General features: G+C 42.7%; 1 protein-coding gene across 2 annotated transcripts in view; it reads right to left on the reverse strand.

Moving 5' to 3' along the window:
• The window catches only part of PAPPA2 (pappalysin 2), a 364,705-nt gene that overhangs the window by 87,512 nt on the left and 252,408 nt on the right, over positions 1 to 24,785 (reverse strand). For both annotated transcript variants that reach the window (XM_040360367.1, XM_040360366.1), the window contains exon 14: positions 10,469 to 10,673. In XM_040360367.1, coding sequence (XP_040216301.1) covers positions 10,469 to 10,673 — 205 coding nt within the window. The remainder of the gene's footprint in view (positions 1 to 10,468; positions 10,674 to 24,785) is intronic.

The following is a 24,785-nucleotide window of genomic DNA, read 5'->3' on the forward strand; positions in this document are numbered from 1 at the left end:
GGGCAAAATCGTGGGTGCGCCGTTAATGCTGATACCCGCTTTCCCGCGCCGAGTTTTGAATGCTGCGCCGACATATACCGAGCGCAGTACAATCGGGTATAGTCAGGGAGTCAAGGGCTCCTTCCGCGCTCACGTCCTGGACGTACAGGACGTCAGCGCGAGAGTTGCCGAGCATTGCCGACAATACACGAGTGTACTGCGCTCTGTATATGTCGGCGCAGTATTCAAACTCGGCAAGGGAAACGAGCGGGGAGGACGCGAGGACGCCGCAGAAGGATGCCGGACCCGACGAAGAGGACACCCGAAGCCGCAGACGGACGCTGGACCCGACGAAGAGGACACCCGAAGCCGCAGAAGGACGCCGGACCCAACGAAGAGGACACCCGGAGACGGACGCCGGACCCGACGAGGCCGCCGATGGATGCCGCGCAAGACACCAAACTGTAAGTACAAAAAAAACTTTTTTTTCACACGATTCAGGGCAACTTTAGGGGTGCGCGGTATACGCGGGAGCGCATTATACCGCGATAAATACGGTACATTACACAGACCATAATTCACTGCGGCATCGCTGACTGATGATTGGCCAAGCATGCACTATGACCCGCATGCTTGGCCAATCACAGCGCGCAAAAAACGGAGAGCCATAATTGGCCAAAGCCAGGGTGGCTTTGGCCAATTATGGTTTAGGGGGTTTAGTACACGCCCCACACTATAAAAGGCCGCCTGCAGGTGGGCCTTGTGTAGTGTGTTGCAGTGGTTAAGAGAGGACAGAGAGAGTGTAATTTTTTGCAGGTAGATAGAGAAGGCAGGTAGGCAAGTCAGTTAATGTTACAGTGTGTAGAGGATATATATACATCCCAGGTGTTGTACATATATTTATACGCTGTATAGTTTAGCTAGGTCAGTTCTTCCTAATTTACTGGCAGGCAGGTGATTGTGCTAGCTGCAGTATTCTTACGTGGTTTATTGCCTGTGTCCACTGTAGTTTACACCTAAAGCTACTTGGTGTGTACTGGTCGTGTGCTCTGTAGTTTGCACCTAAAGCTACTTGGTGTGTACTGGCTGTGTGCTCTGTAGTTTGCACCTAAAGATTCAGGAGCAGTGATTTTAACGATACTTAAATTAAAAAAAAAATTAAAAATTAAAAATTCCTTTAAATATTGTACCTGCTGGGTGTCTATAGTATGGCTGTGAAAACGTCTTTGAGAACCAGGTCTTGCCCGAGGAAATATGTATCAATGGAAAAAAAGTTTTAAAAACGGTCGTTTTTTCAGGAGTCCTGGAAAAAACTACCGTTTCAAAACTTTTTTTCCATTGATACATGTTCCCAGGGGGAAAGACCCGGGTTCTCAAAGACGTTTTACGACAATAACTTTAAAATTAGCACTTTTGAATTTGAACGTTCGAGTCCCATAGATGTCAATGGGGTTCTAAATGTTTGCGCCAATGTTCGGTCCGTTCAAAGGTTCTGGTGCGAACCGAACAGAGGGGGGGGGGGGGGTTGGCTCATCCCTAGTAACCAAGAATTGGTCTACACCATTTAGACCAAGCCTTGCTTAAATGTGGGTAATTGTTAAAGGCTTCAGTTGACCACTTTACCTGCTCAGCTGATATGGTTAGCAACTACCTGCCCCTTACAAGAAAAGGTGAGTACTGGATGCTTGAAACCCTCTCCATGCAGTTCCAGCTTGAAATATACCTACCAAGAGATATATTAAAGCAACAGTGCCCAGAAGCAACAGACTGAATCCTGGCAGCTGCTGTGAATTCTAAAGGCCTAACCAGGCAGTACCAATTTTTACTGATTGTCTCTCAATGTCTCCCTCTGAGCAAAAAAGCCTTCAAACCTATATACCACCATTCTACAAAGAACAGAAATCCAACACAAGTAGGACTGTCAATTTAAATGCTGTTCCAAATGAATAAATACTCCTATTCTATAAACTCCTTATAGGCTGGGTTCACATTAGTACGACAAACGCTCTGACATTGTGAGCTCATGTTGCATGATGTGTGAAAATCAATGTTTCCCTATGGGAGCCGTCTTAAAGTGTAAGTAAACCCCCCTATCGTTTTCAGTCAAGGAAGCTGCCATCTTTGCCTATGCTTAATCTACAACTGCCATTATGCTGCACATGTGATCAGTTATGACACCAGCCATCGGATGGTTTGACAGTTTGGTTGAGAGCACAACCAATGGGAGTGTTACATTTCCGGCACATGCCAGAAACCAAACTGTTTTATGAATGGGTTTACTTCCGCTTTAACTGGTCTGACACAAGTCAGTCCGACTTTGAAAATGCTTTGAAAATGCTCCCTGCACTACTTTGGTCCGGCTTTGATCCCAAAGCACCCCCCCCCCATGTTGAGGGCATGGGGCCTGGTACGGTTCGGGGGGGATGCTCGCTCATCCCCACCCCCTTTCCTTACCTGCGGGGCTGCATGCTCGGATAAGGGTCTGGTATGGATTTTGGGGGGACCCCTAAAGATTCATACCAGACACAGTGCCTGGCATTGTCGGGGATCAAAGTCGGATCCCTGTTTATTGAAGTCGGATGCATGGGTCACAGGGCAAAGTCTGATCCAAAGTAATACGACTGTCGTGTCGTACCAGTGTGAACCCGGACTGAAGGAAGATCATCAATCTCTTACAGCTGTGACTCTTATTGCTAAACATATCCCAATGGAACCCACCTAGTTTTAATCCCTCAAGGCCTAGTAGCCAGCTCCTATCTGAAATGAGAGGAGGATAGCACGTTATAGCGGGTCCAATATATTTTCTTGCATTTTACCTCTACCTGTTATTTAGTGTATTCACTTTATGTATCACATTAATCCTTAGATTAAAAAAATAACTAAAAAAACGAAACTAAAATCTTAATCAAGTTTTCTTCTTTACTTTTGTCTTTTTCATCTCACATCAAGGACAATTATTCAGAACAAATTAGACTTTTACACCAAGACTAGCAAGGGTTAAACCAACACTACTCCAGGTATGCATTTCTGTTTCTTACCTAACACTATAATTTTTACAACAATCTTAAATTTCTTGTTTATTGTTTACATAAATTCACAATATACTTAACTAGAGCTTTTTATATTTGAAAAAACTCTGCTTTCCATGTCAATTGTATAATTAGCTATACCAATTCATTTAACCAAATTACTCAGTGGCTGTATTTAGTACAACTATGTATAATATTTTCTCACGTAGCATAAAATTCCAGATGTGTCAGGAGAAAAGCATATTTTCCATATTCAGTATTTTATTTTAGCACTGAAAATCTTCCAGTACAAATTTCTTTATTTATAATATGGCTTATTCGCAGATCATGGAAATATGCCTACTCCAACATATTCTTATAAAAATATTTTTCCAACCCCCATTTAGCCTGTTCATGCAAGTTAGCTAGTTTAATCACTGTCTGGTGTATGTAGGAGATGTTGTTTCCTCCTCCTGTAGGCCAGATCTACAGTACATACTCTTTCTTAAAAAATATGTAAAGTCTAACAAAGAACATCTCTTATCTTCTCCCATTTGGTCTGCTAAATAATTAAGTTAACGTATTTTGTTATTTCTGTTCAGCCATTGGCTGAGAGCCCTGATCGGGAGTCGGCTGGCTGCTGGTTTTCCAGTACGCACGTCTGACAGAAGCTGTCAAAATGGCCGGCTTCTGTCAAACAGGCCGACACACACAGGACATTTTTTTTTTTTAACCTGCAATTGTCTCCCGACATTCTGCCAGAAAGAAGAGAAAAAAAACTGAGATACAAAACTACAAAATCTGGAATTTGCCAACCAGTAATCTCTTCTTCAGTTCATTACAACTGATACAAATATTTTTACAGAGTTTTTTCCTATTTTACTAAGAGGGATTTATATTGTACTCTAGCGTGGTACTATAAGTTTGGAAACAAACCAGATAAGTGACTTGTTCAGAAACTGAGAGCTAAAGAGAAATGTTTGTCTAAGTACACCTTCTGGCAGTCTAATGCCACGTACACATGATCGGAAATTCCGACAAGAAAAGTCAGAAGAGAGCTTTTGGCTTGAAATTTCGACCGTGTGTAGGCTCCATCAGAATCTTTCTGTCTGCATTTCCACCAAGAAAAATTTGAGAGCTGGTTCTCAAATGTTCAGACAGGAAAAGTTCTTGGAGGAAATTTTGATCGTCTGTATGCAATTCCGACACACCAAAAACCATGCATGCTCGGAATCAAGTCGACCCATGCTCAGAAGTATTGAACTTCATTTTTTTCGGCTCGTCGTAGTGTTGTACATCACCGCGTTCTTGATGGTCGGAATTTGGTGTGACCGTGTGTATGCAAAACAAGTTTGAGCCAAGATTCCGTCGGAACAAAAACCACTGTTTTCTTGTCAGATTTTCCGATCATGTGTACGCGGCATTAGCCTAACACCATTTATGCTGCTGCTTTACAATATTATCAAAAACTTTTATAACCTGCAAACCACTACTGATCCTTATGAGATTTCAGGCTTCCTAAATGAAATACTTTGTCTAACATTAACACATAAGGAAAGTTATGGAGGAATGCGTTCTACAAACTATCAACTGCTGGTTATGATGGCCTTTGTTAGCCATAGACGACTGAAGAAAATATTACATTCTATCAATACTTCTGCAATCAGATTGTGGATGAATATTCCATAGCCAATGTATTTATTTCAGTATTTACTACTACTGTTATTCCATAATCCAACAAGAACCTCTTATGTCATCAATAACTGTAGGCCCATTGAATATACAGCTAACTATTTTAACCAGCATAAAAAACTGCAATATACTTTGATATTTAAAAATCTGTTATATACTGTTTTTCCAAGCTTCTCATAATATTAGAGTCATTCTAGACCTAGTAGTACATACAAGAATCAAACAGCAATTACATGTCTTAATCCCCAATGTTTTCTGTTCTAAAAATCTCAATGCATTTCCATTTCTATATTTTTCATCAGAAGGCTTTCTAAAGCTATCATGTTCAGAAAATGATTTAATCAAAACAATCAGGCCCTCATTGTTTTTCCCCTAGCTAGAGGAGGCACTTAATATATATAACATTAATACTGTATGTTAAAGTGGTTGTAAAGGTTGAAGGTTTTTTACCTTCAGAAGCACCCCCAGCCCCCTCTAAAACATTCCTGAGCCTCAGCTCTCCCTCCTCATTGGCTTAGACAGCAGCGGTGGCATTTGGCCGCAGCTACTGTCAATCACAGCCAGTGAGCCAATTAGGAGAGAGCAGGGGTGAGACGCACTCTGTGTGTGAATGGACACACAGAGAAGGGGTTCAGGAGCGAGACTGCTCAGGGGCCCCTATAACAATAGGACTATGGAAAGCTCTACCAACCACCATCCGATTGGAGGTAAACCACTTGGCCTTCAGGAGAAAGATCAAGACCCATCTCTTTTGAGGGCCCAGGGAATGGATACCAAGCGCCCAGAGGCGATTCAGTTTGCATGTGTTGCGCTATATAAGTTTCTCACTCACTCACTATGTGGGCACTAGGCAGGAGGAAGGAGCCTGGAGCACTGGTAGGGGACCTGATAATAGGAGGATCAGGGATACTCTGTGCAAAACCACTACACAGAGCATGTAAGTATGACATGTTTGTTATTAAAATAAAACTTTAATATCACTTTAAATAATTTAGTAATAAATATTTGAAAAAATGTATCACAACATTTTGTACATATTTCCATGCTGAAAATACCTGCAGGTTTCAGCCCCTGAAGAAGTCACGAGGTGTGACATAACAGCGTAGGGAGGGCGAGAGGCGAACATAGACCGGAAGTAGAGTAAGAAGGTGCTGGAAACTACGCAATCTTTTAATGTTGGCTTGTTTGACAATTTTCTATGTAAGAGTCCACCTTTTAGAGCCCAATAAAGTTTGTTCATCTTACATACTACACTATTGGAAGCATTTTCTTCTCTCCTTTTCCATACTTATACTCCATGGTCTGGAGTACTTTGGGTTAGGTTAGTGGAAGATATTGACCATCTGCAGGAATAGCAGCATCTGACAGTTAGAGCCACTACAGAGCCGGAAGGAGAATAGAAGAAAGGGATTGGAGAACACATAGATCGAGGCCGGACCATATACTTGTTGAGTTTATGCGAATTACAACCCTTATTCAGGTGAAAGTTCTAGGAGACTAGTCTGCGGATAAGATCTAACAACCTTCCCCATGCATTTTGGATACTTGAAATGGGACTAACACACACAAAGTCCCCCAATCCATCGAATCGTTCATCTCTACCACATGTTCATTATAGTTTTTTGAACTATAATATAGATTTGTAACAACTTCCAGTAGTAGGACATTAAGTATTGATCTCTATTATATCACATTATTGTTTGCACACTAGTTTATTAGGTCTTGTTTTCACATTTATATATCACAGGGCCATTTGTAGTGATATCACTTTTTAGAGCAAAATCACTTTTGTATTTATTTTGATATTTTGTGATTAGTGTACACTGTTAGATTTTGCAGCTTTTTAGTTATTATCACAGTGTCTGTATAGGTTTATTAATTTTTACTCACAGTAGAGTGAAAGACTTTATCACTTATTTATACTCTATTTACTAATTAGGTGACTTCTGAAGGCAATTGGTTCCACTAGATTTTAGTTAGGGGTATCAGAGTATAGGGGGCTAAATACAAATGCACACCACACTTATTTATAATTTTCCTTCCACTTCACAATAATGTGCCACTTTGTGTTAATCTATCACATAAAATCCCAATAAAATACATTACATGTTTTTGGTTGTAACATGACAAAATGTGGAAAAGGGGTATGAATACTTTTTCAAGACACTGTATATTCAGCTGTGAATATCTACCTAAATATGTGAAGTAAATGGTTGACTGTTGGAAATTGACCCAATGGCATCAGGAATTTGTTTTAGATTCCGTAAAGTTTTCGTGCTCTAATGCCGCATGTAGGCTCCAACAGACATTTGCTGTCGGAATTTCCGACAACAAAAATTTGAGCGCTTGTTCTCAAATTTTCCGACAACAAAATCCGTTCTCATAAATTTTGATCGTGTGTGGACAATCCTGACGCACAAAATTCCATGCTCTGAATCAAGTACAAGACGGAAGCGCTCGGTCTGGTAAAACTAGCGTTTATAATGGAGATAACACATCCGTCACGCTGTTATGGACTGAAAAGCACGAGGTTGAAAAGCGCGAATCGTCTCTCACCAAACTTCTACTAACAGGACTGGTATTAGACTTTCCTTTAATAGTGCTGTCTTACATCTTGTACGTCACCGCGTTCTTGGCATTCGGAATTTCCGACAACATTTGTGCGACCGTGTGTACAGTAGGTGAAGCCGATTTTGTGTCAATCTCGCTCTCTTTCTCAGCGAGATTGAGCACCTACGAGCCCCATCGCGGGAGCCAGCGCCGAGCTGGCTTGCCGCGATGGAGACAGAGCCGTCATAGAAGCGACGGGAGATCCGACTTGGATTCCCGCCAATTCTACACGTGTGCGGCGTTTGTTATGAATCCTGAGGGGGAAGTCCCCGCCGGATTTTAAATAAAAATCCGGCATGGGTCCCCCCCTCAGGAGCATACCGGGCCCTTAGGTCTGTTATGGGTTGTAAGGAGAGCCCCCCTACGCCGAAAAAACGGCGTAGGGGGTCCCCCTACAATCCATACCAGACCCGTATCCAAAGCACGCTACCCGGCCAGCCAGGAAGGGAGTGGGGACGAGCGAGCGCCCCCCCCCTCCTGAGCCGTACCAGGCTGCATGCCCTCAACATGGGGGGGTTGGGTGCTCTGGGGCAGGGGGGCGCACTGCGGCCCCCCCACCTCAGAGCACCCTGTCCCCATGTTGATGAGGACAGGGCCCCTTCCCGACAACCCTGGCCGTTGGTTGTCGGGGTATGCGGGCGGGAGGCTTATCGGAATCTGGGAGCCCCCTTTAATAAGGGGGCCCCCAGATACCGGCCCCCCACCCTAAGTGAATGAGTATGGGGTACATCGTACCCCTACCCATTCACCTGCAAGAAAAGTGGTAAAAACACAAATAAACCACACAGTGTATTAAAATATTTTATTTTTCTGCTCCGGAGGCCGCCCCCTGTCTTCTTTATTAGCTCTTTTACCAGGGGGGGCTTCTTCTTTGACGTCTTCGGGTGGGGGGGGGCCGCCGTCTGGTTCTCTTCCACCGCCGGGGGGGGGTGGCTTTTAAAAAAGCCCCCACCCCCCCGGCGGGTTAACTCCGGCGTCTTCGGCGGGGCTCTTCTTCTTCCGCTATCCCGACGGGTCTTCTCCGCTATCCGGGGGGTCTCGCCGCTCTCCGCTGTTGACTCGTCGCACCCCGGTTCTTCGTCTCGCAGTCCGGTCCCTTCTTCCGTGCTGTACGTCTTCTTCTGTGCTGTGAGTTCTTCTTCCGCGCTGTGACGTCATGTTCTTCACTTCTCTTCTTCTCCCCATGTTGACTCGCCGGTCCTCCTCGCTGAAATGACGGATGCGCGCCTTGCATCGGACCTATATAGGCCTCGCAGTCCCATCATGCTCTGTACCTACCCATGTGATACCTACCCACGTGGGTAGGTATCACATGGGTAGGTACAGAGCATGATGGGATTGTGAGGCCTATATAGGTCCGATGCAAGGCGCGCATCCGTCATTTCAGCGAGGAGGACCGGCGAGTCAACATGGGGAGAAGAAGAGAAGTGAAGAACATGACGTCACAGCGCGGAAGAAGAACTCACAGCACAGAAGAAGACGTACAGCACGGAAGAAGGGACCGGACTGCGAGACGAAGAACCGGGGTGCGACGAGTCAACAGCGGAGAGCGGCGAGACCCCCCGGATAGCGGAGAAGACCCGTCGGGATAGCGGAAGAAGAAGAGCCCCGCCGAAGACGCCGGAGTTAACCCGCCGGGGGGGTGGGGGCTTTTTTAAAAGCCACCCCCCCCCGGCGGTGGAAGAGAACCAGACGGCGGCCCCCACCCACCCGAAGACGTCAAAGAAGAAGCCCCCCCTGGTAAAAGAGCTAATAAAGAAGACAGGGGGCGGCCTCCGGAGCAGAAAAATAAAATATTTTAATACACTGTGTGGTTTATTTGTGTTTTTACCACTTTTCTTGCAGGTGAATGGGTAGGGGTACGATGTACCCCATACTCATTCACTTAGGGTGGGGAGGCCGGTATCTGGGGGCCCCCTTATTAAAGGGGGCTCCCAGATTCCGATAAGCCTCCCGCCCGCATACCCCGACAACCAACGGCCAGGGTTGTCGGGAAGGGGCCCTGTCCTCATCAACATGGGGACAGGGTGCTCTGAGGTGGGGGGGCCGCAGTGCGCCCCCCCTGCCCCAGAGCACCCAACCCCCCCATGTTGAGGGCATGCAGCCTGGTACGGCTCAGGAGGGGGGGGGGGGCGCTCGCTCGTCCCCACTCCCTTCCTGGCTGGCCGGGTAGCGTGCTTTGGATACGGGTCTGGTATGGATTGTAGGGGGACCCCCTACGCCGTTTTTTTCGGCGTAGGGGGGCTCTCCTTACAACCCATAACAGACCTAAGGGTCCGGTATGCTCCTGAGGGGGGGACCCATGCCGGATTTTTATTTAAAATCCGGCGGGGACTTCCCCCTCAGGATTCATAACACGCCGCACACGTGTAGAATTGGCGGGAATCCAAGTCGGATCTCCCGTCGCTTCTATGACGCGCTTGCTGGGATGTGCTGTCACTATTCCAGTGAGTGTGAGATGCCGGCGAGATCTCGGCACCCTGTCGCCGAGAATCAGCGCGACGCTGTCGTGCTAAAAGCACAATATCACAAACACCTACTGTATGCAAGACAAGTTTGAGCCAACATCCGTCAGAAAAGAATCCACTGTTTTGTTGTCGGAATTTCCGATCATCTGTATGCGGCATAAGATGACTAATTATTACAGTACAGGTTGTAATTAGATCTGCAAAAAGTATTGCATTGTTCTATTCCATATCAATAGGTGTGGTAGCAGAAACTTGAACACATTGTACAAGCATAATAGAACAATACAAAATTAAGTTGTGTTTACAAAGTTGATTATTTTGCTGCTTTGACTTAGAATATCAACTCAAACAAAAAAGACCACCCATTGTTCTCTATGAGGTGGTAGATGTGTCCACTGTCTCCCACTGGAATCCGATCCAATCCAGTCCATTAAAAATAGATGGATGGGGATCCAGAGGAACGTCAATTTGATGGAAACGGACAGACAGTCTGTTTCCATCCGACCACCCCATAGAGAACAGCAGGCTGTGTCCATGTCCACTCTGCAAAGTGGAGCAGACACGGACCTGACATCCACTTGGATGGATTCCGCTCCATCTGAAAGAGGTCTGAACCACAGTAAAATGTACATGAGCACAAAAATCTGGTTGTTTTACCAAAATGTAAAACAGTTTTGACTACTTTACCCTTACAAGAAACATATTTGTTACCTGCAACCCTGTCCAGAGGGTGGTTGATTTCCTTTATTGCCTGGATGGCTCATACTAGCTGGAGATCTCAAGGCCACTCCAAGTACTCCAATGATCGAAGAAGAGAAGTACAATGTAAGTGACATTGTTCTGTACATTGGGCTATTCGGGCCATGTAAAGCACTTAAAACCACAGGATTCTTCTGGCATGAAAGCTCCTGAGATCCTAGAAGACAGAAAAATGTGTTTTTTATTGATTAACTGTGTTGCTTGTGTTTCAAAAGCTAAAAAAAAAAAAGTATTTCCAGACATAAAAACACTGCTTGAGGACATATGGGTTACAAGAGAGCTTAAAGGTTCGTTTTTTTTTCTAAATAGGTTCCTATAAGCTAGTGCATTGTTGGTTCACTTACCTTTTCCTTTGATTTCCCTTCTAAATGTTTTTTTTCTTTGTCTGAATTTCTAACTTCCTGTTCCTCCTCAGTAAGCTGTTCTGGCTGACCAACCCCCATCCAGAACAGCTCGGATGATGGGGGCAAGCTTACTGAGGAGGAACAGGAAGTGAGAAATTCAGACAAAGAAAAAAAACATTTAGAAGGGAAATCGAAGAAAAAGGTAAGTGAACCAACAATGCAATAGCTTAAAGGAGAGAAAAAATAATAGCTGCGCTAAATCAAGTAAATTTGTGAACGCTACCAATGAAGGAGCATTAGCATGTGCATAAGTGAAACATATAAGGGTAGCATATAACAATGAACCATGCATATGATGAGATCTGCAAAAAATCGTCGTCTTCGTGCCCCGAGACAATGTGACCTATCACAAAACACGTAGGGCGGAACGAGCGGCGTGCTGACGTCACCACCCCCCATCTTTTTCTATGTTATTCACTGTTTGTTTGCAGGTTAGCTGCTGCTTCAACTATCAGCCGTAGGTTATCTATTATATCTTAGCGCAGTTGTTTTCCCATTTTCCACTAGCTTAAAGGAACCTATTTATAAAATAAAAAACAAACCTTTACAACCCCTTTAATATCTAGATTATACCGATTCCTCTGTATACCATCCAACAGTGTTACTTTTTGCTAGACAGAATAGATATTAGTCCAATGCCAAAAATTATTAACCTGGAACAAAATATGGGAAATTCAAGCAATATATCAAAATTAACAAAATAAAAAATATACAAAATAATGCATTGGTGAAATGTGAATCTCACACTAAGTTTAAGATAATAAATATTTGCTGTCTTTGGTTTGCAGAAGGGGGGTGTGTGATGAATTAAGCATCGTGACTCAAACATGGTGTTGCTGTCCATCAGTTTAAGATAAGTATATTGAAGTATTCCAGCTAGCTGCTTCAATATTCCACACTTGTATTTTGCCCAAGCTTTGTTTCCATGCTTTAACTGAAGACAAATAAAAACCTTAACCCTATTTACTAGGGCTGCAAAACGAAATACTGCCAATAACTTGTTGAGTAAAATTATTTCAATTTCTATGTTATAATCAAGTGGAGTCTATTACGGAGAAGCTTAATTTATTCAGGATCACAGGGAATAAGAATGACTACAGTTGATTTTCTATGACTTAGAAATGTATCTGATAATGAGTTTAATCTTTTAAAATGTCTAACAGAAGCTAAAAGACACTCATTTGCATTATTGGATTATTCAATAAAAAAATAAGGGTCCATTCCTCACAAAATATTAGCAATATTAGGTGTGTAGGTGTAGACACTTTAAACCTGATTTACTGAAGGATTTGAAAATGTTCTCACAATGAGACTAATTTAAAATATTTTAGTAACTCAGCCATAATAAATTGTGTGATTATTCACTCCAGTTATTCATTTGTGCAGAGGAATTAGGTAAACATGGATTTTCTTTGCACAATAGGATAATTGAAGTGAATCTTCTCACAATTTACTGTGTGAACATTCTCAAATCTGTTATAAATCAGCCTCTTTGGGAATGATTTCCTAAAGGTAAATGGGCCATGCACTTTGCAAGGGAAGTTGCACTTTGCCAAGAAATCTTCTCACCGCTTACTGAATGTGAAATGCAAAAAATACTCAATTATTTTCAAGGAAAATGAAAAAACAAAAAACAAAAACAGAATTTTCCATGCAGGTGATTGGATGATGGAAGTCAGCAGAGCTTCACTTAATTGATTCAGCTCAGGAAGGGGGGGGCTTATTTTTCTACAGCAATTTAACCCCTTTGTTTCATGCATGGGGGTTATTTACTAAAACTGTGTGCAAAATCTGGTGCAGCTGTGCATGGATAATCAGCTTCTAACCTTAGCTTGTTCAATTCGGCTTTGACAAAAAACATAAGCTGATTGGTTTCTCGGCAGAGCTGCACCAGATTTTGCACTCTCCTGTTTTAGTAAATCAACCCTAGTGTGCCTATTGCATGGCTGAATATACTGTAACAAATATTTAACAAATTTATAGCAGTAGCCTTTATTTATACTGTTACATTTGTTAGTAAAGATACAACTTACATTTTTTTCAGAAGAGACGCTTTCATGATAACAAATTGAATAATATAGGCACATCTTTCATATTTATGGGGGACAGGCTGGAGAAATCTGATGTTATCTGACAGCATATGATTTGTGCTGAGTTTGCTCTTTAACTACTGTAGCGATACCCCCGAAGAAGCTCCTTTTGTTTGTTCAGTCTGTTACTCAGCCTCTCAACCCTAATAACAGCCTCAGCCCCCTCTGGCACACCTGGCAATAGTGCAAGTACCAAGTGACCAATGGGAAAGACACACATTATGATAAAACACAGAAATTGTCTTTACTGCAATATGTCTGTGAAAGAATAACAGACAGTAACAATATATACAGTAAAACCTTGGATTGTAAGCATATTTTGTTCCGGAAGCATGCTTGTAATCCAAAGCACTTGTATATCAAAGCAAATTTTCCCATAAGAAATAATGGAAACTCAAATGATTTGTTTCATATGCATTGATTCATAAGTCCTTCAGTTTATAGTCCACATACAAATATTATAGCAATGTGATAAGTTGTGTAACCATTAAATGTCCATCCACAAATGGCAGCCTCCACAAGGGGATTAGAAGCAAAATCCAGCAGGAGCTACAGAGTATAAAAGAGAAGAGAGGCACCTCTAAGTTTAGCAATATGGTTACATTTAATGAAGGTACAACATTTAGCAACTCACATGTTTGATGATTAAAAGAGGCTTATCTAAGTATGCAGGCATCTGGGGTAAAGCTGTCCACATAGACTGTCCTCCTCACTGCCGTCTCTCGCCGCTATCAGTCTGCAATCCTGACCGGGAAGACTACCCTGCAGTAGAGCGATCTGAAAGCGAGGCGTGAACGGCTCGTTGGATGGGACGACATCAATGGCGGTGAGGAGGATGGTCTATGTAGACAGATTTATCCTGGATGCCTGCATACTTAGATGTGCCTGTTTTAATCATTAACTATGGGAGTTTCTAAATGTTGTACCTTCATTAAATGTAACCATATTGCTACACTTAAAGGCGCCTCTCTTCTATTTTATACTTGGTTGTGACATAACACTACTCTTATATCAAGACATCGCTTGTATATCAAGTCAAAATGTATTAAAAAATCTTGCTTGTCTTGCAAAACGCTCTCAGACCAAGGTTTTATTGTATTTAAGTAGTCAAGTAGAGATATAGAGATAGTGGTATCTTAGCAATTCACCCCGGCTAAAACCTGGTGGCGTGGCAATCACTATCCATAAACATTATCCCATTAGATCACTATACAGATCTGGAGGGTAGGTTTGTGTTTCTCAAGGGCACCATGTTTGAGCGTAAGTTTACCCTTGTGGTGGTGTATGCTCTAAATACCTGGCAGCTTAAGCTCTTGAATAAGGTCCTGGAATCTCTCTCTACATTCCGGGAAGGACAGTTGGTAGTGGGCGTGATTTCAACGTATGCCCCGACCCGCAGATGGATACCTCCTCTGGCCACTCAACGCACTCCTTCGCATTTTTTAAAAATGTCCGTAAATTCATACATGCCCATCATCTGGTTGACTGCTGGAGAGTGGTCCACCCCACAAAGATTTTAGTTACTACCCTGCTACCCACAAATAGATCTCATAGTGGTGGACCAAATTTTTTGGAGTCGCTCTCCGGTGCGTCAATCGAATCACTTACTATATCAGATCATGCACCTATCTCTTTCTCCCTCGCCCCATTGTCTCCAGATTCAAGACAGTGCCCTTGGCAATTAAATGAGAACCTGCTGGATGAAGCTGTGGCACAAAAACAGGTCTCTGATACCATTTTCCTATATTTCACAGAGAACATATTGGGAGAGACGAGGATGGCGTCAGTATAAGAGGGACACAAAGCTGTGGTTAGGGGGAATTCCTCTCCCAGGGTTCTATGCTGAAAAAAAGAATGCAATAGGGGATTACAGGCCTTATTGGTTAAACTTCGGGCCACAGAGTTTAAACATAAACGCCACATGACCTCGTCTTTGACCGCAGAATTTATGGCCCTTAGAGAGGAACTTTGTAACCTCTTGGAAACCCGTATACTAGATAGACTGCGGAACGTTTCTCATTAATTTTGTGAGTTTGAAAATATATGTGGGAGACTCCTGGTGAGGGCTCTTGGATGCCAGCGCATGTTGAGTCATGTCCATAAACTCCAAATCACCCCAGGATCTCCGACTGTGCTATCCTCTAAAATTGCTGAGGCTTTCAGGGACTACTATGCTCAACTTATCAGCTTCCTAACACGCTCGCCTGCTATTCACAGATGCAGAAAGGAGAGCTTCTCTCACAATATCTTGATGAGGCTCAAGCTCCTCAACTGACAACACAAATCAGTAAACAGTTGGACGAACCTATTTCTCTGTAATCAAAGAATTGCCTAAAAGCAAAAGTCCACTAATGCCTATTATCAAAAATGTTCTCCCCTCCTTTTTAATCACTGTAATGTGTACATACTTTAATGTCCTAGCATTGGGAACTAATGTCCCAAAGGAAGCCCTGTTGGCCCACATCACAGTTCTCCCTAAGAAGAGGAAAAACCCTACTGCCCCAAGTAGCTATAGACTAATATCGCTGTTGAATACCAACATTAAAATTCTGGCAAAGATCTTGTCAAATTGATTGAAACCCATACTACAGACCCATACTACAGATGGTAATATACTCGGACCAAACAGGATTCATAAAGGGGAGGGAGGCTAGGGACAACTTTAACCGGGCAATTCAGTTGATCCATTGGACAAATTCACAACAGGCCGGTCTGTTGGAGGGGTTGCGGGCTTCGAGGCACCTGTTTGCATATATGGTGGGAGTGCACCAAAGCTTAGACCTTTTTGGCTAGATATTAGAGCCCAGATAAAGATAATATTGGATATCGAAGTGAGTGACTCTTCCTTGGTGCTTTTGCTCCACGTGTCATCCATCCCTCTGAGTAATTACTATAATCGGTTTTTCCCCACCTTCTAAGTGCAGCCAGTTGTCTGATTCCCATCCATTGGAAGTCAGACAAGATTCCTGGACGGGCTGACTGGATCCGTCTGATTAATAACATACACAATAACAGACATGAGAAGTTTTATAGTGTTTGGGCTACCTGAATACATTATACTTCTAGTGCCCCACAGGCACCCTAGCCTATTAATTCTGGACCCTATTTGTCTCTATACCTATTGCTGAAAACTCTGAACTGAATTGCCTTTGTGTAGTTTTGTGTAGCTGAGATTCAGATGGGCTTCCTAAAGACCCCCAGAACACCTTTACTACCTCATATTTCCGATCCTGGTTATAGTACTGACTGTTTTTGTTCTAATTAAAGTTGATAGGCAGTATGGCCTATTCCACTACTCAATTCCCCCCTTTTTTCTACCCTATACCCCCCTCCCCCACTCCATACATCCCCTCTTATGTCTGTCCCATGTCACATTCCATTTATGATGTCCTATATGGGTGTTTGGCTTTTGTTGGAGCATTAGTTCAGGTGGAGTCACATGACGTTCACATTTACATGTACCAGCGAGAGCTTGATGTTTACTTTGAAAGTTTGTGATTCATGGTCGGTTGCCCCTCTAGGTGCCTTTCTTTTTTTATTATTTATTGTATGTTTTATTTTTTTCTTACGAAAACCAAAATAAAGATTATAAAAAAAAAAGACAACACTCCATGGCTTAGTTTAAAAACAAACTCCCCCAATGTGGATAACATGCCAATGCATCATGGCCTAAACTCTAAAAAAAAAAGTAAAGGAAAGTAAGAAAAAGTAAACAACTCATTTATTTATAGTTATTGGCATCCACAGAAGCTTCCACTTAATGGCGGGCCCAGACATTAACAGAGGTCAAAATTGTTATGTGATAGAACTAATAATAAATCAGCATAATAGACAGTAGACATGTGCAATTCGTTTAGTTTCTAATTCGTTTTTTTAACGAAAATTCAGAAATTTGTTAATTCCGAATTTTCGTATTAACAAATTTTGAATTTCCGATTTTTCGGATTTCTAAAAATTCTAATTTCCGAAAATTCGAATTTCCGAATTTTCGTATTTTCAAATTTTTCAATTTCCGAATTTTCAGACTTCTGAAATTTCGAATTTCCGAATTTTTTATTTCCGAATTTTCATATTTCCGAAATTTGGAAATACAATTTTTTTCTTTTTTTTTTTATTTTCAAATTTTTTAATTCTATGCATTAAGGTGAAAAAGACAAAGACATTGCAGTGCCTGGCCCCCCAGCTCACCCCCGTTTTACTTACCTGAGCCCCGAATTTCCGTGGGCGCGGTCCCGCATCGCTCTCTCCATGGGTTCTCGGCTCTTCATTAGATAAATTGATAGCAGCACAGCCATTGTCTCCTGCTGCTGTCAATTAAATCCAATGACACGGGCGCTGGGGGGGGTGGGGCCGAGTCATATACTCGGCAACTATGGATGCTGAGTGTATGACACAGGTGTGTGCCCGCAAGGTAACCCCCTCAGGAGAGAGTTTCCCAGAGGTGGTTATCTAATGCGGGGAGGAGCCGCGAGAGCCGTAGTGGTACCCCAGAACAGGTGGATTGGGGCCACTCTGTGCAAAACAAACTGCACAGTGGAGGTAAGTATAACAACCTTTAATATCACTTTAAGATATATGTGTAAGAAGCAACCAGATACTTATCAAGCATCCGGGTCCTTTTTGAAACACAATACATCATCTTTGTGAGTCCAAGAGCTGGATACATCCAAAAATATTTTGTAGTAACAAAATTTAAATATCCCAGTCTCATGATCCAGTATCTCAGGCTTCCATTAAATCAATTCAAGGATGAGCAGTCCATTACGGGAGAGCAAAATATTATGTAATAGTGTTAAAACTTGCATTAGAAATGCAATATACCATAGTTACATAGTTGGTAAGGTTGAAAAATGACACTAGTTCATCCAGTTCAACCTGTGTGGGTTTCTACAATGGTTGTTGGTCTCAATATTAATTTCCGATATCGAACTATATTGTGTTTGCTAAGATGCACATCCAATAGTCTTTTAAAACTATTAATACTTCCTGCTTTCACCACCAATTGTAAAAGAGTGTTCAACATCCTTATCAACCTGACAGTAAAAAAAAACAACCTACGAAGCTTAAGGTTAAACCGCTTCTCCTCCAGTCTTATTCTGTGGCCGCGTGTCTTCTTACACTCCCTGAGACTAAATCGTTTCCTATCTACACTGGGATCACCATTGAGGTATTTGTATATCGCTATCATATCTCCTCTCAATCGTATCTTCTCCAGGTAGAATACATTTAGAGCTTGTAGTCATTCCTTATAATGGAGGTCCTCCAGTCCCCTTATTAATTTCATTGCCCTTCTCTGGACTCTCTCCAGTTCCAGCACATCCGTCCTGAGTATTGATGTACAGAACTGGAAGGAATACTTCAGATGTGGCCACACCAGAGTTTTATAAAGTGGCACGATTATAATTTTATCTCTGGAGTAAATTCCCTTTTTAATGCATGCTAATAGTCTGCTGGCTTTGCTTACTGCAGCTTGACATTGCCTGTTATTGCTCCACCTGTCTTTTTCTAGGACCTCCAGATCCTTCTCTATCCTTATTTCCCCCAGAGTATCTTCCTTTAGTGAATAATTTGCGTTTATATTTTTAACCAAGTGCATTATTTTACACTCTTTAATATTAAACCTCATTTGCCATGTAGTTGCCCACCCCATTAATTTATTGAGGTCCTCTTGTAAAGTTTATATAGCCTGCTGTGATGTTATTGCCCTACTTATAAACACAAGATCTTTCCTTCAGCGTATCAGCCCATCCCATTCTGCGTCTCTCTACCAATCCATCAATAGAATATGCAGCTTCATGGACCAACAAAGAGGTGCAGGAGAGGGTGGCCAAGCCTCAGCTTTCTCATCTGAAGTTTGTCTTTGCATTGAGCTTGCATGAATGAGTACCATGGGTCTCATGTCTGCATTCAATGCAACACCTTAAAGCGGTGGTTCACCCTATAAAAAAATTCTAACACTACATCCAGCTCAGTTCTGCAAATAAAATTACACTGAACTTTTTTGTCGCCGTAGATAGCGTTTATCGTTAGAATTCACCGCGGCTTCCGGGTAGGGAATCCGCGGGAGTGGGCATTCCTATTGACATGCCAATTGATTGACATGCTAAACGACGGCGCATACAGCGCGTCACGACTTCCCGAAAGAAGCTCGGGTCGGCTCTATTGGGCGCCTCCACACCGGCGCCAAATAGAGCCGACCCGAGCTCCTTTCGGGAAGTCGTGACACGCTGTATGCGCCGTCGTTTAGCATGTCAATCAATTGGCATGTCAATAGGAACGCCCACTCCCACGGAATTCCCTACCCGGAAGCCGCGGTGAATTCTAACGATAAACACTATCTTGGGCGACAAAAAAAAAAAGGTCAGTGTAATTTTATTTGCAGAACTGGGCTGGATGTAGTGTTAGAAATGTTTTATAGGGTGAACCACCGCTTTAACAGAAGATACTAGAGGTCTTCCAAAACAGTGTTCCCTGAGAATAACAGTAGATACAAAAATGTATTTATACATTTACAGAACACAGATTACCTATTCCCACCTGACACCATAAATAAAACTTCCCTTTAAGGTTATCTAGTCAATTACCCTGACATGCATACACACAGATATATGTATACAGTATATAACTTGAAGTCAGAGTCCTAACCATTTTTTACATTTTTATGTGTATGCTATTCTTTAAAAAGTTTTACTATTTTATCTTTGATATATTGCACCTTGCAGAACCACTGTGTGATTTTTTATTACCTCTACAGAAAAGATTCTATTTATAATTCTTCATTTTGATAAAATTCTTCAACAAGCCTCAGAAACATTTTTTGTCAGTTGCACAATGAATGCTGATACTGTGATTTATTGCATACACCTAATGATATTGATTAAATTTTATGCTGTAGGACAGCATGGCATGTAGAAAACAAAACATGATAAATAATTACTTTCTTTGAACAGTAAACAAAGTGAATATATATCATGTAGTGGGATAACAGGGCTGCCTTTAGGATTTCTTGGCTGCACAGTAATGTGCTTGAGAAACCCTAATGATCAGTAAGACTTTTCATGCGATAGCCCCATTTTGACTAATACAGAAAAGAGCATTTCTTGCAATAATCAGGTTATGCATTCCACACAAATATTTGATAATGAGCATTTGGAGGTGGTACATCTCTGTGCAATCTGTCACTGATATTGTTGAACCCAGTAATAATCTTCTGTTCAGTTGTCAAACTGTGTGCAAAACAATGTTCAAATAGTTCACAAAGAGATCCTATTACTGCATAGAACTTGTACCTTGAAATAATGCAATAAAACATTGGTAGAGCCTCATATAGGGTAACATATACCCTGCTATATATACATTACTAACAAAAGTGTGCCTGCTTAAAGGGGTTGTAAAGCTATTTTTTTCTTGTTTTTATATACCAGTAAACAAACATATCTATACTCACCTACTCTGTGCAATGAAATCGCACAGAGTGTCCGGGAATCTCGTCTTTTAGGGTCCCCCGCTGGCGCTCCTGGTCCCTACTCTCTGGCTAGTGCCCCCATGGCAAGAGCCGGAACTGAGGTGAGAGAAGATCTGCAGATCTGCATGGCGCTGGATCGAATGGGGTCTCAGGTAAGCAAAGGGGGGTTGAGGGGGCGAAGCTGATACCTAAACATTTTTTAACTTAATGCAGGGAATGTGTGGACTTTACAACCACTTTAACATTGGGCACGTGTTGGAATATTACAGATAGTGATTGTTTTAGCAGGCAGTATGTGCAGCAATTCGGAGGGTAAGAGAGAGACAGTATATACAGAAAAGGAGTGCATAACGTTGGGCAATATGTTCTGGAGAGGAATGCAGTTCCAAAGTACTTCTGTTCTACCATCTGAACATGTCTGCAACCTCTCTCCATGGATCCAATACCACAAATTTGTACTACTTTTGTATTTTTACTTGTGAAGCTAAATTGAAATAACACCTGCCTTATATTTATTATGTTCCATAGCATTACTTTAAAAAAAAAATGCTGCTTGTCTTTTTATTTGCTCCTTCCTGAAAACTTTAGGACTGAAAATGGGTACACTGAGGATGACTGCAACTCAAAGGACAATATTAGGGAGTCGGTTGAAATGATAGAGGAATTTCCAAACAAAGGTCAGTCTGTAATGGACACCACCTTGAAAGAGATGTTCATGTCTTTAAAAGGCATTATACACAGAAACATCATGTCCTTTGTCTGGTAAGTTAAGGATGAGGTAGCTGAGCTGGAGGATAGGGTGCACCATATAGAAAACAAGATGGGAGATTTTGCTATTGCTCATAATGAATTAGGGGATGCACACAATGAGCAGGAAGAAGAGGTGAAGAATCAATGACTGACCCGGAGGACAGATCTCGTAGGGACAATGCGAAGTTCAGAGGGGTAACAGAAAGAGTTCTCCCTGCAGATCTCGACCAGTATGTGCAGCAAATGATCTCTACTTTGCTCCCCTCAGTGCCTGAAAGAGAGTTTGTAGTAGATAAAGCTCATTGGCTCCCTAGCTCTCCTCATCTACCAGAAAATGTCCCCAGGGTTGTCATTGCAAAAACCCACTTTTTCCATGTGAAAGAGGATCTTATGCAATTTGCTAGATGCATCTCTCCCCTGCCAGACCCCTACTCAGGCATTTCCCTCTTCACTGATCTATCTCAGCACACTATTCAGGCCCATAAACAGTTTTTGCACATTGCAAAGCTACTGTGCAATCACTTTTTGATCTACCAATGGAGATATCCAGCAAAACTACTCATCACTCAAGATGTCTCCTGTCAGGAAAGGCTTCCCAGAAGATGAGATGGTTTCTGCAGGCTAACTTCTGTTCCCCAAACTTGTCTTAGAAAAGGTGCATTAGCGTGTGCTAACGTGCGTTCGCATATGCGTCAGAATGCGAATAGATATGTGCATGCGCGCAATTAATATGCGTGTGACATCCCATGACAGCTGAGGGCGCCAAATGAGCTATTTTAACTAGGCCAGTACCCAGGATCAGTGCTGTCTTGTCTACAGTGTTCCAGTGATTGTCCTGTTCCCTGTTTATCTGCATCTGATTCCAGTCACCTACCTGGCTTGCTCTGAGAACTCCTGCTCTCCACCTACACTTACCACGGCTTCTCTGCATCTGTACCTGTGTATGACCCCGCTTGTCTGACTATGGACCTATCTACCTGCAAGCATCTGTCCATCTGCCATTGGGACCTGCTCTTCCGCTGACTTCATCCAAGTTCCAGCTTGTTCCAGCCCTGTCATCTGGCATTCTACTCAACCAGAAGCCCAGCAGCTAGCACAACTACTGGCATTTGTGTGACTCTGCACTCCTGCACCACCTGCCTGCTCCATCAGGGGCCCAAAGTCAGGTGTAAGAGAGGCCTTCCTCTGCATATGAGGCTATTCCTACCAGGTACATGAGAGCTCCCCTTATACTGTGACCTCAGTGGATGATGGGCTTCATCTGGCTAGAAATTGGGGTATTTTTCCATCCCCTGAGGGCTCTCAAAAATAGAAGTCCCAGAGGTCCATTGTCTCCTAGTTGGGAAACTGTGGTGGTCTGATCGTTGATTTTGTGAAATTATGTCTTTCATGCTCCCTGAATAAATCTTTTTCACAATCTTGTGAAAGTGAAACAATGTTTTGCGAAGGTCACGCTTCAGTTCCAATTCCAAAGATCCTCCAATTACTGAGTGCAGCATTTTCTGCTCAGTGAGAATACTCACAATATTATTACTAGTTGTCTCTATTATGTTACTGACTGTTTTTTTTTGTGCACCATGTTCTTAATCCTCTATCGGTTGCATCACACTCAGGACTCAGAACTCTCCACAAGACCACCATATGGAAGATCCTGCTACTCTCTCCAATTCCCTTGAGACCTTTTGGATGGTGTGACCTATGTAACAGCCATTTCTCTACTGATTTGTGGAACTACCTTTTGATATGTTGCAACTCTCTATCTGCCCTTCCATCCTCATTTTTTATTCTTTATTTAGAAGAATACCAGGACTGAAAATGAAAATGAAAAATGGCGTGGGGGACCCCTCAAAATCCATACCAGGCCCTTCAGGTCTGGATTTTAAGGGGAACCCCTAGCCAAAATTAAAAAAATGCGGGGGTCCCCCCAAAATCCATACCATGCAGGCCGCAGGAAAGGGGGGATGAGAGAGTGCCCCCCTCCTGAATTGTACCAGGCCACATGCCCTTAACATGGGGTGGATGTTTTGGGGTCCTCCAGGGTCCCAGATCTGGGGGTCCCCTTAACAAGGGGCCCCCAGATCCCCCCCATGAGAATGGGTATAGGGTAAATTATACCCCTACCCAAAAAAGTATCAAAAAGGTAAAAACAACAGGAGACAGTTTTTGACAACTCCTTTATTAAAAAAAAGAAAAAATAGTGTCCCACAATGTTCATCCATCTTCAATCACGGCCCCGACAGGCCCCCCCAAAAAAACATCCACCTTGATGGGAGGCGTCCCGCCGACTGCTGTCTTTAAACAGTGACAGCTGTTATATAGGCAAGGGCAGGGCCACCCGGTGATGTCAGATGGGGCAGGGTCACCCGTATACGTCACTGGGTGGCTCCGCCCTTGCCTATATAACAGCTGTCACAGCGAAAAGACAGCAGTCGGTGGAGTTTTTTTTTCTTTTTTTTCTTTCTGGACCATCTGACGCTGTGATTTACATTGTGGGACACTTTTTTTAAAGGAGTTGTCAAAAACTACTTCTTGTCGTTTTTTTATACACTTTTTGGGTGAATGGGGGCTGCGGGATCTAGGGGTCTTACAGATGCCGATAAGCCCGCAGTCGCCCACAAACACCGTGCAGACTCCAAAGCACCCTCGTCTCCTGGTTCAGGAGAGGAGCCGCTCTTTGGTCCCCCTTTTTTTACATTTTGCAGTGGAGTTCCCTTAATATCCATACCAGACCCGAAGGGCCTGCTATGGACTGGGGAGGAACCTACGCCATTTTTTTCAATGGTGTTTTATCTTGCCTGGATTTGACAATGCAAGCAATTTTTTTTTTTTTTTAAATCCTTTATAAATTTCATTTTGCTGTGGTATTGTTATAAACATGGGAACAGTGTGCTACTTTACAGGCAGAATAAGGAGATATTTAAATGATATTTAAAGGAATATTTCATATTTATGGTTTCACTTTAAGCATTCATAAAAACACTTCTCCTGAAAAAAGGTCAGTTTAAAAAAAAATGCATTGATACATGTCCCCTAGTGCAGTACCCGGGTCACCATACACTTTTTATGACAATAACTTGCATATAAGCCTTTGGCCCCGTACACACGGCCGAGGAACTCGACGTGCCAAACACATCGAGTTCCTCGGCCAGTTCAGCCCTGAAGCCGCCGAGGACCTCGGCGGGCCGAGAGCTCCCATAGAACAACGAGGAAATAGAGAACATGTTCTCTATTTCCTCGCCGAGGTCCTCGTCGGCTTCCTCGGCCGAAAGTGTACACACGGCCGGGTTTCTCGGCAGAATTCAGCCAGAAACTCGGTCGGAAGCTGAATTCTGCCGAGAAAACTGGTCGTGTGTACGGGGCCTTTCAAATGAACATTTTTCACGTTTGTGTCCCATAGACTTTAACAGTGTTTGCACTAATTTTATTCTTCTGTTCTCATGTTCCAGTGTGAACCAAACCGGCTCATCCCTAATTGTTAACATATTATCACCATTAATATTACCAGGACTTTGATAGACTAGCTAACTGTAGGAACAGACAAGATGATATATTTTTTTCCA

The sequence above is a fragment of the Rana temporaria genome, chromosome 7, assembly GCF_905171775.1.
Source record: "Rana temporaria chromosome 7, aRanTem1.1, whole genome shotgun sequence".
NCBI lineage: Eukaryota > Metazoa > Chordata > Amphibia > Anura > Ranidae > Rana > Rana temporaria.